The sequence below is a fragment of the Athene noctua genome, chromosome 6, assembly GCF_965140245.1.
Source record: "Athene noctua chromosome 6, bAthNoc1.hap1.1, whole genome shotgun sequence".
NCBI lineage: Eukaryota > Metazoa > Chordata > Aves > Strigiformes > Strigidae > Athene > Athene noctua.
Genome location: NC_134042.1, coordinates 36,797,568 through 36,809,897, shown reverse-complemented (window position 1 = coordinate 36,809,897; position 12,330 = coordinate 36,797,568). Strand labels below are relative to the sequence as shown.

The 12,330-nt window shown below is 42.2% G+C and overlaps 1 protein-coding gene across 7 annotated transcripts in view; it reads left to right on the top strand.

Annotated features, from left to right (window-relative positions):
* The window catches only part of SYNE3 (spectrin repeat containing nuclear envelope family member 3), a 71,551-nt gene that overhangs the window by 23,148 nt on the left and 36,073 nt on the right, over nt 1–12,330 (top strand). For 6 of the 7 annotated variants that reach the window (XM_074908602.1, XM_074908603.1, XM_074908605.1 and 3 more), the window contains exons 2-5: nt 3,153–3,310; nt 6,198–6,370; nt 6,817–7,126; nt 12,021–12,182. In XM_074908602.1, the coding sequence (XP_074764703.1) occupies nt 3,153–3,310; nt 6,198–6,370; nt 6,817–7,126; nt 12,021–12,182 (803 nt within the window). Of the gene's footprint in view, nt 1–2,860; nt 2,972–3,152; nt 3,311–6,197; nt 6,371–6,816; nt 7,127–12,020; nt 12,183–12,330 lie in introns of those variants that run through there. The other variant, XM_074908604.1, reaches the window with a different exon arrangement.

The following is a 12,330-nucleotide window of genomic DNA, read 5'->3' as shown; positions in this document are numbered from 1 at the left end:
GTGATAGGATGAGGGGTAATGGCTTTAAACTAAAAGAAGGTAGATTTACATTAGATATAAGTAAGAAGTTCTTCACTGTGAGGGTGGTGAGGCACTGGAACAGTTTGCCAAGAGAATCTGTGGATGTCCCCTCCTTGGAAGTGTTCAAGACCAGGTTGCACGGGGCTTTGAGCAACCTGGTCTAGTGGAAGGTGTCCCTGCCCATGGCAGGGGGGTGGAACTAAGGTCTGTTACAACCAAAACGGCACTGTGTTTCTATGTTTCTGTGCCTGGAAATGGTGAGCGGGTTCCAAAACAGTATGCTGTAGCTGATGACTTCAGCCAGGGTCTGGCTGCCCAGCATGGAGGAAGGAGGGAGGAAGGGATGCAGTCAGTCTCAAGAGGCAGCCCAAATCCATGTGCGGTATTGCAAGTCATAACTACCATGAAATCTGCCTGAGCATTGGGTCAGAGTCTGTGCTAAATTTAATCATCTTTATTGTGCTAGGTGTAGGAATTGCTTGACCAAAATCAGTCAGTGATGTTATGAAGGCAGTTGGTGTACCAAAGTCTTTCTCTTCCTTTGCAAACTGGTGATCTTAATATTGACATAACGTTTTTGTTGGCTTCCTGTGGTGGCTACTTATATGGAACGCCTGTGTGTGGGATGGGGGTCTGTGTATCTGTGAGTTTTGGACATAAAATCCTTGTGCTCAGAGAAGAGCAGCATGAGGGCTCAGTCTGAGTGGGGTTTTCTTCATGTTAGATGACAGTAGGTTTTTCACTGCTTCTTAACCCTGTTTGATTGCCCTCTAATTTTTGTAAGAAATAATGCTAGGGTAATGTAATGTTCTTTATTGGCTACTCCATGACTGGAGTCCTGAAGCCAGTTTTAAATATGATATGGATGTTGCCAGGAATAGAAACCTCTCCTAGGAAATTAATGCCACTCCTCATTAGTCTATCCAGCAAATGTACCGTGAGTTTTTGTTTCACAGTAGCATAACTGGAATCACCACAGCTTATACTTGCGCATTCAGAAACTGTTTATCTAGAAATATATGTATGTATGTAACAAGGAAAATTTTAGGGGACAGTCTCTCTACAGCAGCCAGATATAAGAAATGTTAATGTGAAAATGAGTTGATCAGTCAGCTACAAAGAGATGTGTGCTCCTTTCTGAGGGTTGGATTATTACAATTCAGGAACATCAGTCCTGGACCAGTCATAGCTCTGTCCTTCTCCAAATATTTAGCAATCCACTGAGAATAGCATTACTCCTTTAGCTGGCTTCATCCTTAGGACTCTTGTGATATAAGTCAATGATTTTAGCTTTAATTATATATCCTGTCATATTTTTTATATTTGGGAGAGGAAGTAGCTTCCCTGTGCCAAACCACCCTCACTAAATCCAGTACATCGTGTCCTATTCTTTAATCTTTTCAAGGTGAGTTCACACTTTTTAAAACTGCCCTCTAGCTCTGAGAGTTATGGTTTTAGATTCTGCCCTGTCTGACATCTCTCACTTAGAGATGAATCCCCTCCTCCATGCAAATGCAGCTCTGCTTGCCTGTGCATGGAGATCTGACCCATCCTCTGCTCCAGTAATCCCCGTGGGTGGTGTAGTAGCTGGTCTGTAGGTGCAGTTCTGTCCTTCTGTTCTGGGACCTGTTGAGCATAAAGCCTGCTGAAGTCTGGGAAGCAATAATGTTGACAGACATCAGTGTTGTGAACACTAACATCTTGTTTCCTCTGGTTTAATGTGGAAGAAAACGCACTGGGAGCTACAAGGGGAGGACTTCTAGTATTGCATAGATCCTTTTACCTCATGAACAGGAACGTTGCCAGGATGGTGGGAAGCTTTCTGCCAGTGGGCAGAAGAATGGCTTTCCCTTGTAAAGATGAAGCTGCCGAGAGTTGAAGTGGTTACAAACACCACTGGTCCAGCTTTGCCAAGAGCCATGCTCAGCCTCTCGCACTGAGCACTTTCTTCCACATGAATTGTTTCGTGGAAACTGAGGGGGCTGCTGTGGAACTCAATTCTGCACAACAAACCTGGGTTCAGTAATTAAGCCTCAAACTTTACTGCGAAAACATTTCAGTGATGAATAACAAAGCGGAAGAATATTTTAATTTACAAGAGACACTGACTGCTTGGCTGGCAGTAGTTGTAGGATGTGATCCAAACCCATTTAATGTCAATGGCTATCTTTCTGTTCACTTCAGCAGAGCTGACCTACAGGGGGCTTTATTATGATTCATCCTTATTAGTCAAGTTTAGTACAGCAGTGCCTAAGGGCAAGCATAGGATGGCTCTCCTCTAATGTACAGGCACAAAGGAGGCCCTGTGGGCAGCAGAGAGCTTATGCTCTACACAGAGAAGATACAAGAACACATCAACAGAGCAATCAACCATCATACCCTCCCGCTGATTGGGAAGGGGCAACAAGAGAGAGGGAAAGGAAAATTAAAAGCTTGAAGCCTGGTATGGAATAAAAGAGGTGGCAAAAGAAGAAATCCATCAGTGTTGATATTCCCATGTGATGGCTTGTGAGTAGTTTGTCTTGGCAGTTGCTGGCCAGTTCCCATTCCTGCGTGTATCCCAGACTCACTGCGTGTGCATTCAGATAACCTCTCCATGGTCTTGGCAGAGCAAATTAACCAAGGGCCTAAGCATCTGATCCTGACCTCATCAGCTTTAAAGGGCTTATATACCTCTAAGTTAAGCATGTGCTGAAGTGCTCTGCTAGTCTGGTGTCAGGTGCTCAATACATGAGCCTGGAAGGGCATAGGAAGAGTTTTGTAGTGACTAGACACTAGGAAGAAACAGGAAGTATTCGTGATTGGTGTAGCCAATCTGGAATAGACCACAAATGCCAGATTAATCTCATTTGAAAGCTTTGAATTAAATCTGTTTACTGTAATGGAGCCTCCCACAGTTCTCCACCTTCTTTTTGTTTCCTGATACATTTTCATTTGGGAAAGCTGCAGTGTGAGTATGTTCTCTGTGCTCAGCTGAATCATGTTACTGCTATATTTTTCAGTATTATCATTCAAAAGGAAAGCCACGACATCATTAACTTTTTTCTTTTGCTCCTTTAGATTGCCTTGAATATACTCCTGTTTAGGTCTTAACCAAAACCTACTTAGTTCCCTGGTTTTTGTCCTTTCAGCTTCTTTGAATGCAATGACTCAGCAGCTACAGGATGAATTTGACAGTAGCGTGGAGAATGCAGAAGCTTGGATGAAGGCCATCCAAGAGAGACTGAGGATCAATGACAACACCAAGGGACCTCGATCTGCCCTAGAAGCCAGACTGAGAGAGACTGAGGTAAGGGAAGAGTGAATTAGCAGTTCAGAGGTGGCCACCACTGCTGCCATTGTTACAGCAGTTATTGCTGTGAGCTCTGGAGTTTTCCATTAGGAACCTGTCAGCTGCCACTGCTTGCTAGAAGACTGGTCATGTGTGGATGGGTTTACATCGGTATTCTTTCTAATTTTTCCCTCTGCAAAGTGTTTACAGACATAGAAGAGAATGGCAATCTGATATCACAGACTTCCAAGGTTTTCAGATTGATTTGGAAGACTAGCATCAGGTTTGGCAGGTTAAAATTTTTACACTCTCCTATGAGCATGCTCAAACCTGAAACTATTGAGTCGTTACTTGCAATTACCCAGTAACCTGGTAGTGATTTGCAGAAGTCCAACATATGATACGAGAGAATCAGATCATGTTAGTGTTCCATCTCCTTCGGGACTCTGGCACTAATAGAGAAAGATTGCAGTGTCCTAGTAATGGACTGTTAGTGAGTAATCCCCATGTCCTTTTCCATAAACCCTGCTGATAAGAGGGTTTACTTTATAGCTCTGTTTTATAATCTCTCTAATGTAAAGGTAAATGTTTTCATTTTTTTCTGGTTTTACTTAATCTCTTGTATAACTCTTCTCACAGAGATGTTGTTGCAGATTGTGCCTACTCTCTTACTGTGATTTCACATTCATTAACTTCAGCTTCATTAGATTTTATCTTGTTCTTTTAATCTCTGAAAGTGAAACACTCCTGTTTGTCCCATCTCTGCCATTCATGATTAGAGGGAGTGATGGTATTTCTATGATGAACATTGAAACTATTTTTTATACTTGTATTACCTTAAATGTCTGTTCTTTAAATTAAATGGCAAAATCTTTCCCATCACTTACCCAAAAGTCTTTCTTTTTTATGTGTCTACTCATGTTTGGAGTGCCTTTTCTGAAGTTTAACAACTAAAAAAAACCATTGCAGGCTTACATGAAGCTGTGGCTCATTGGAGGCTGGATTTTGCCTCTGGCACAATACAGAGACTGTTCATGGGGTGATGGATGATGGGTGGATTTGAATGTCAGTCATGAAAATCTGAAGTATTTCCTCTTGGTCTATAGATTTATTTCTGCCCTTAAATTATTTTCAACTTTTCCTTTCATCTGGGAAACTGTGATTATGTAGAGTCTCAAAAAACATGCAAGAAACACAGGAACTTGAATAGGGAGAGTGGTAGTTTGGCAAAGGAGGTGCATCCATGGCAGAGATAACAAGATGTAATGTTTAGAGGTTTGTGGTGATTTAATATGGCCTGAACTGAGGGCTGTTGATTTCTGTGCGATTTGGAGGAGATCTATAACTGGCAAAAAATCATGTTAGACTATTTTTTCAATTCAGACTTTGGAAATCTGTCATTCTAAAGAATAACGAGTGTCTGTTCTCTCTTCCTATGTGTACCTTATCCTCCTCCTGCTCCCTCATCCTGTCTCCTTTCTGGGCCTGGCTTCCCTGTCCAGCTCACATGTTCTCGTAATGTGCTTGCTGCTTCACCTATTGGCTGTTTTCAAATCCAGTGATCATTTTTCACTTCCTTTTTTGCATCTGGCTTGCCTTTTCTTAAATGCTTCCTTCCTGTGGTTTATTTTCTGTTAATTTGTTGATGAAAATGCCAGCCAAAGATCACAATCATTTTAAAAACAGATTTGAAAAAGAAAAATGCCTGTACAGCCACTGCTTTCTCTCTGTCTGTTGTCTGCTTTCACTTGCTGGAAAAATGTCAGGCTTAGAATGCAGCTTTACTCTTAAATTTTTCATGTTGGGTCATAGCTATGGCTTTTATTTTATTTCTCTGCCCTGCCCTTTGCCCTGCTTTCCTGGATTCTTTTAATCACACTTTTCATAGTAGATGGTTCATACAAACACCTGTTTATACATCACATGCAGATGTGCTGTGTACATGCCAAAAGAACAGTCTTTTCCCAATTGTGAAACTAGAAATCCAAAGGCCTGTGATTTGGTCTACCTTTGCAATAACTGATGAGATCTTTTTGAACAAATCCCATAGGCCTAATCTTTCCAAAAGTAGTTGATGCTTCTGAACTTCTCCCTGTTTTCATTATAGAAGCTTTTTCCTTCAAACTTGAAAGCCTGAAGTTTGTCAGGAGTCTATGGAAGAACAGCAAGAAGAGCTGATCTGATGGTATCAGAAGTTTGGATAAAGTGATGCTGAAAGTTGATATCCAAATTGGGACACCATTAATCTGTTACATTGTACAGAACCTGTGCTGATTTTCCCGGCAAAGGAAGAGAGTCGACTTAAAATTAGACAGCTTAACTTTCCATTCCTGCCATTCTGATTTGGTTTTAAACCATAACAGTAAGATACATGTTTTCACCAATTCAAAAACTAGCAATTTAGGGTCAAAGCAAAATTTGGTAGCAGGCAGAAAATTCCACTAGTTCATTTCTGCTGGCTTGTTTTCTGAGCCAACTTTTATATGCAGTGGGAAGCCTTTTTAATATGCTTCATGATTTCTTATCATAAAGCTTAGAATTGAGACACTGTAGTGTATCCTGTGAAGATTGCCTCTACGGTCTTTGGCAGGTGGGGAAAAACAACTGGCATGTGGTAACACAGTGCTATAACTTTATAACAACAATGGAAACACAGCCACAGATATTTAATAGAAGGTGATCTGGTTAACTTTAAAAGTTTTCAACTGCTATATAGTTTTCAATTAAATTCAGTCCTTTAGGATGTTTAAGAATAAACAAATCTGAAGAAAAGTTCATATTTTCCTTTCAGGAGAAGCTTTGCAGCAGGGACTTCATGATTCCTGGGTAAAAAAAAAAAATCTAAATTTCATCATTTATACTTCCTTTCTTTTCATGCTTTCAGTCTCATTTGTTTTTCTCATAGAAAATACGTGCACTGGAGCCAGAAGGAAGCTTGAAAATGGACTTGATTCTTGTAAAGGCAGATGCTGCTCTTCGCAGCATCAGTGAGGATAAGAAGCATGAGGTACTATCTAAACTGAAAGACATCAAAGCCTTGTGGGAAGAGACAGCTATATACATTACTCACTGCCACAGGTAAGACAAACATGCTTTTTGCACAAGAGTGCTATTATTTGGTGTGTTGAAGCAGTTGTCTAATTCAGTGCTTTCATAAAGTGCTTCCTGCCTCTGTCTACGGCCTGGATTGTAGGTAGCAACCAGTGCTAATCCCATTCCTATGAGCATGTTGAGGACTGTGTGGGGGTAGAGGGTCTGTGGGACCTCAGTGCTATCTGCCTTCACAGCCCAGCCCACCTCATGGTCTGAAATAGATGAGTTTGGCCAGGCACCAGGATCATGTACAGAATATTTCCTCCCCTGAGCAGGGAGGACCTGGGAAGTGAGTCCAGGCCCTCTGAAGTCAGAGCAGCTTAAAATTGCTGAGAACCTTGTCCTTTGCTTTGAAGGCCTTTTGAGCTTGCCAGTTGCCACTGCTCCCATCGTAATTTCATCTAACTCATCTCTCTTGCTCTCCCCAACAGCCGTATTGAGTGGGTCTGGCTGCACTGGAGTGAGTACCTGAAAGCCCAAGATGAGTTTTACGCATGGATTCACAACATGAGGGTGACCTTGGAGCCTGACATTGAGTTGCAGCTTGGCTTAAAGGAGAAGCAGTGGCAGCTGAGCCATGCTCAGGTTCTGCTGAATGATGTCTTAAATCAGTCAGTCCTGCTGGAAAGGCTGCTAGAGGAAGCTGCTTCCTTGTTCAGCAGGATAGGTGACCCCAGCGTTGATGAGGATGTTCAGAAGAAAATGAGGGTGGAATATGAAGGAATCAGGGAAGAAGCTCAGGTACACCTATAAAGAGTGGGAGGTGTTCAGAGTTCACCAATCTACAGTATTGTTTGTTTTCTGCTTCTTGAGTGATGGGGCTTACCTGGTAGGATCGAAAAAAGGAACAGAGCTAAGGACCCCTGTTTTTTCTATCAGTGGACTGTTTGCAACCAGTCCACTGCTAACTGGGATGCTCTTACACTGTGCTTTATAGTACGTTGTTGTAAAGTAACTGCAAGGTGCTTGCTGTGACCTAGCGAGTATTGGTTTAGGTCATCTCTATATAAACTTTGAATTGTTCCTCGTCTTTCAGCACATCAGTGATCCTTGTATAACCAAATGCAAAGTACCTATTCCTGGAGCCAGGGAATATTATGTGTACACACCCTTGTTGGAGGAAGTAGTGTTAGTCCAGATCCAGAGCTGCATTCTCTGCCTGCAGAACTGGGAAACACGGAGGTGTGAGTCAGCTGTGGCCTGACACTGAGCTCAACTAGCCAATTCCAGTATCTGGGAGATTTTCACTGCACACAGATAATAATTCTTGCCTGATGCTAATCTTCCAGCTTGAACAGTTGTTAGACAGGCTGATGTAAGACATTCTAGTTCATCTTACTAGCCTATATCAATATAAATACACAAAGGGATATTTTTTATATATATATATATATATATATATACACACATCTATCCCAAGCATATAGAGATTAAAATCTAGTCTTTGTCTCACAGTGACTTCCAGGAGTTCCATAGGCTGGAATTACCTGGTGCAGATAGAAATATTTTTCATTACATTGGTTCTGCTATCTGCCTCTCTCATAATGTTACCTTCCATATGTTCCCACACCTACACCCCAGTCCAGAACTGGAGCCTGACAGTGATGTATGCTCTTCCTCCCTGGGTGCTGTCATACAAAGTTTACTTCAGAACACACTGGAAGAACAACATTGGGATGCTCATGCCATTGCTCTGCTTGCTCTAAATCCCAAACCCCAAAACAATGAAAAAAAACACAGGTTGGCACCTTTCATGAGCATGAAATTCACATATTTTTTTAGCCATAAAGATAAAACTAGTGGTAATGTGTGTCTCCAAAAACCAGAGCATGTTTGGAAATTCTGTAACTGCAGCTGCCACAGAGAGGCTGTAGATCCACTAACAGACTTGAGTCTCTATGTTGATTATTTATTTTTAAAGGTCAGTCTCTTCTTTACAAGGCAACTGGATTTATGAATAAGAAGGTTCCTGGGAATTCAGCTGTTGTCTATCTAGATTGCCATTTAAAATTCTCATTCACTCTCTTCTAACTAAGATTTGTCTTTGGTTTTGAAGCAGGAGACAGTAATTATTTTAATACGGCGGTTCTTTCAAACAAGTTGTTTGAATACTCAAAGCCAGAATGTGACCTCTCTGAGACTGGTTTTACATAGTGTAATTTCTCTAACTGACTTGGATACATGCTGGTGTAAATGAGATCAGGAAGTGGCTCATAGTAGTTAGACAAAATATGTCTTTATGTCTCTAGCCAACTGAGATGCTAGAAAAAGCTTTTCTTTGGCATTGGTTACAAACACCACATTTCATAGAAGGATGGAGTGAGAATCCAGCTAAGAAATCCCTCTGTCAGGAGGCATGGAACAAAGAAGGGAGTTGGGAAGCCTTGGATTTTGCAACTGAAGTAAATGTGGAGTTCATTAGCTAATGCCAAGGTTACAGACACCTTGGGAATCGTGTTGGAAACTATAACACTAGTTAGAGAAACCCTGGCACCTCTTCCAGCAGGAAGGAAGAATGAATGAAAGAGATGCGGGAGTTGTAAGGGATTGCTCCGGCCCCTCACATGATGAGAGGCCAGGCTAAATGTGCAAATGCCAGCTGAATGCCTGAGCTGCCTCCCAAAGAAGGCTCACTGGTGTTTGTAGATTACACTTGTGTTTGAAGAGCATTTTTAGGTCCCGTGCAGTTGTCCAGCTCTATCAGAAAGTCAGGCTCTTGGACAGTGTTTCTTAAATGGTTTGCTTGTGACATTGCTTCTGCGGTATGAGCAAATGGTAGAGGCTTTTTTCTTTCTTAGTGCTAACATGTATCCTTATAACTTTCAAATTTTAAAAGCTCATAATTTTCTTTTATTACATTGACAGGAATATTTATAGATCTGGCAGCCATTTCCTACATGCTTTCCCTTGTCTAGTAAAATAGCAATATGCAGAGGTAGATGGCTGTGGGTTTTATCATAAGTGGTAACTGAAGATGGTAAGAACAGTTACAATATATGGTATGTTGATATTTAGACAAATATATCAAATATGTCTGAGCACATCAAATGCATTTCAGTCCATGTTGTCTCTGTTTACTGAAACCTAGATATTTATAATGCCAACCCTCATGTACCCTGGAGCTAAGACTAAAAGCACCAGGAAGGGCTATAGGAGCTTTCTGTACTCTACCTGAGATGCCACAGAGGGATTTAAAGCAGGAACTTCCTTTATGTGCTGTAGATTGCCTTCCAGAGGAGGCTTGTTTGCCTTTGCGGTCTGTAAGGGCTGCTGAGGGGAGAGGCATTAGTTTCCTATGCCTCTGTCCACCCTCCTTGAGTACCCAGGGCTGGGCATATCTTGCCCAGACACATCTCTTCCACTGCAGTCCATAGCAAACCCATTCTTTTCCTGTCAGTGCTCTCACTCTTTCCAGGGCTATGTCCTTGCTTAATGTCTTCTCATGTTATCCAAGTGCATCTGGAGATGGAGTTTAACACGGTCCTGCTCCCTGAACAGCTAACCTATTAGAAGCAAGTGATACCATATTTTCCATCATTAGAAAGTTTCCCTGCCTAACCTCCTGGGGCAGGGGGGGCTCAGCCAGCTCTTTGCGTCTTTTCTTTGGCGGCTAGCACAGTCTATCCAGATCCATGGCATCTCCTTCTTGACCTCATGGATCAGCAGGAGTATCCAAACTGTGCACTCCTTTGTTTTGACTGAATAGCCTGTCCAGGGGTGGGTCATTTTGACTTCCTTTTTAACCCTCTATATATTAGTGTTCTGAGTTTAGTAATAGCTCCGCTTTATTATTCTGACTTCTGTCAGCACAAAAAATTATCCTAATTCCCTGGAATCAATCAGCTTGGGCTGACTTATTTCACTTTGATGTTTGGCCCATTTACACTGCTCTAAGATTGCATTCTTCAAGTCCCTAACTTCAGGTGAAGGTGAGAATCATTTATCCCATACACACCTTTTCAGATTTGAGAATCAAGGCAAATAGGTGTAGCAAACAAGTGAGGTGTTCTGCTGGATACATCTTGGCCACAGAAGTCTGTAGTCATAATTCTGCTTTTTCGTCTCATCCAAACCCATGTTTGCATAGGTGGTGCTAGTAAAGGTCCTGCCCTAATAAGTGGATAGCATTTCTTCCTCCATGGGAAGTAGCTGGCCCTTAGCTCTCACTCTTTTGTCCCAAAGAAAGTCAACTAACTTCAGGGGAGTCATTCTTGATTTGCACAAGTCAGCAGAGATTGCAGGGGCAGTGTGGAAAACAGACTGATATGGTGCCAACTGAAGAGTGGTGGCTTTATACTGCATCATGGGCATAACCTATCACAAAGTGAAGGGTAGAGTCCCAGAGGGACCACCATGTCTCAGCACATGGGAGATCCCATGGTGACTGATGCTTATGGCACCCTTCTGCTGGCCTGGCTGGGGAAAGGCTGACAGGACCGTGATTGCCCACTGCCACTTCAGGCAGATGGATGTGTGTGGGGACATGCCCAGAGCCTCTCAGAGACAAGGGAAACGCAAAGGGGTCTTTGAAACTCTGCTCAGCATTGCAGCTATCACCCTGCTCTCTGTGGAGGGCAGCTGGGATGAAGCTCTGCTCAGGATGTGTCGCATGTTACGCAAAATGAAACTCAGCCTGATGTCTGTGACAGCAAAGTCTTTCAAGGGTGCTGCAGGCACTAAATGGATTGCAGAGGGAACAGTTTTTTTCTAACATAACCAGTGTATCTCAATTGCTCTCCATTCCAACTGGTGAAGGACAAGAAAAAATTGGTCTGATTTTGTAGGAAATAATACTTAGGTTGGATATTATGATATTGTGATATTATACTAGTGAAACAACAGAGCAGGATTCCTCGTGATTTGTGTAAAATTTCCTTCAGCAAAGCCTAAACTTCAGCTGACAAAAAAGGATAGTCTGAGCAAATGTGATTCTGCCTTGTGAGGAGTGTCAGACTGGATCAGTGGGGAGCAACTCATGATGTGCAGGCCTCTGTTCAGGGATTGTTGGTTACAGGGTGCACACACAGTAACTCAGAAAATGAAGCCTTCTCCCCATAAGCTTAAATTTGATTCCAGGGTCTGTGATACCACCACAGGACAGTTTGTGATCTGATAGTTAAATAAGTGAAAGTTCCCGGGCTACACAATTGAAGGTGATGGTCCCTTTCTGTACAGCCTGCTTAAATAATGAACGCTCTCAAACAATTTGCATGCCCCTGCACAGTCCCTCTTATTTTCATTTTCAGATAGGCAAAGTCAATCTCCTGTGTGCTTATCTTTGTTTTAACCAGCATAGGGAACATAACTGCTTGTGTCCCACAGTAAAAACCAGAAACAGACTTCTGTCTCTTTCTAATGAGAGAATAGGAAGTTTTGGAAATGAGAGGCTAGATATTCGCCTGAGAGGACCTTGCAGTTTTTCTCCTCAGAGACCGGCATCGTGGCCCAGATGGGCACAAGCCTTTATGTACTTTTGTGTTCTGTTTCTTGAGGTGAACTGTGAATTCCTGTGGAGGCCAAGTGCTATCGGGGCTCATGGACCGGGACTCTTGTTTATAAATTCTGGGTTACAGTGTAAAGGAAAAAGAGCCAGATAAGCACTGTCCTCAGCTGCTTCTGATGTCTCTTGTTACAGAGCAGAGTGGAACTGCTTGAAAAGATAACCAAGGAACACGAGCAGTACAACGCTAACGTCAACCAGTTTCAATCGTGGCTGAATGGTGTGACAGAAAGATTAAACTGCTGCATTGGAGAAGCAACCAAGTCTTCAACAGAGGACAAGTTAAAGGCACTGAAGGTCCTTAAACAATACAGTTCTAATAAGGAGTTAGGATTGTGTGTTCTTCATGCCTGTATATGATTCTCAAACCACACAAGGGTGTACTTGAGAAAAGAATTAGGCGAAGTAAGGTGGTGATTGTAACATGGGCTAGGGGAGAAGAGTT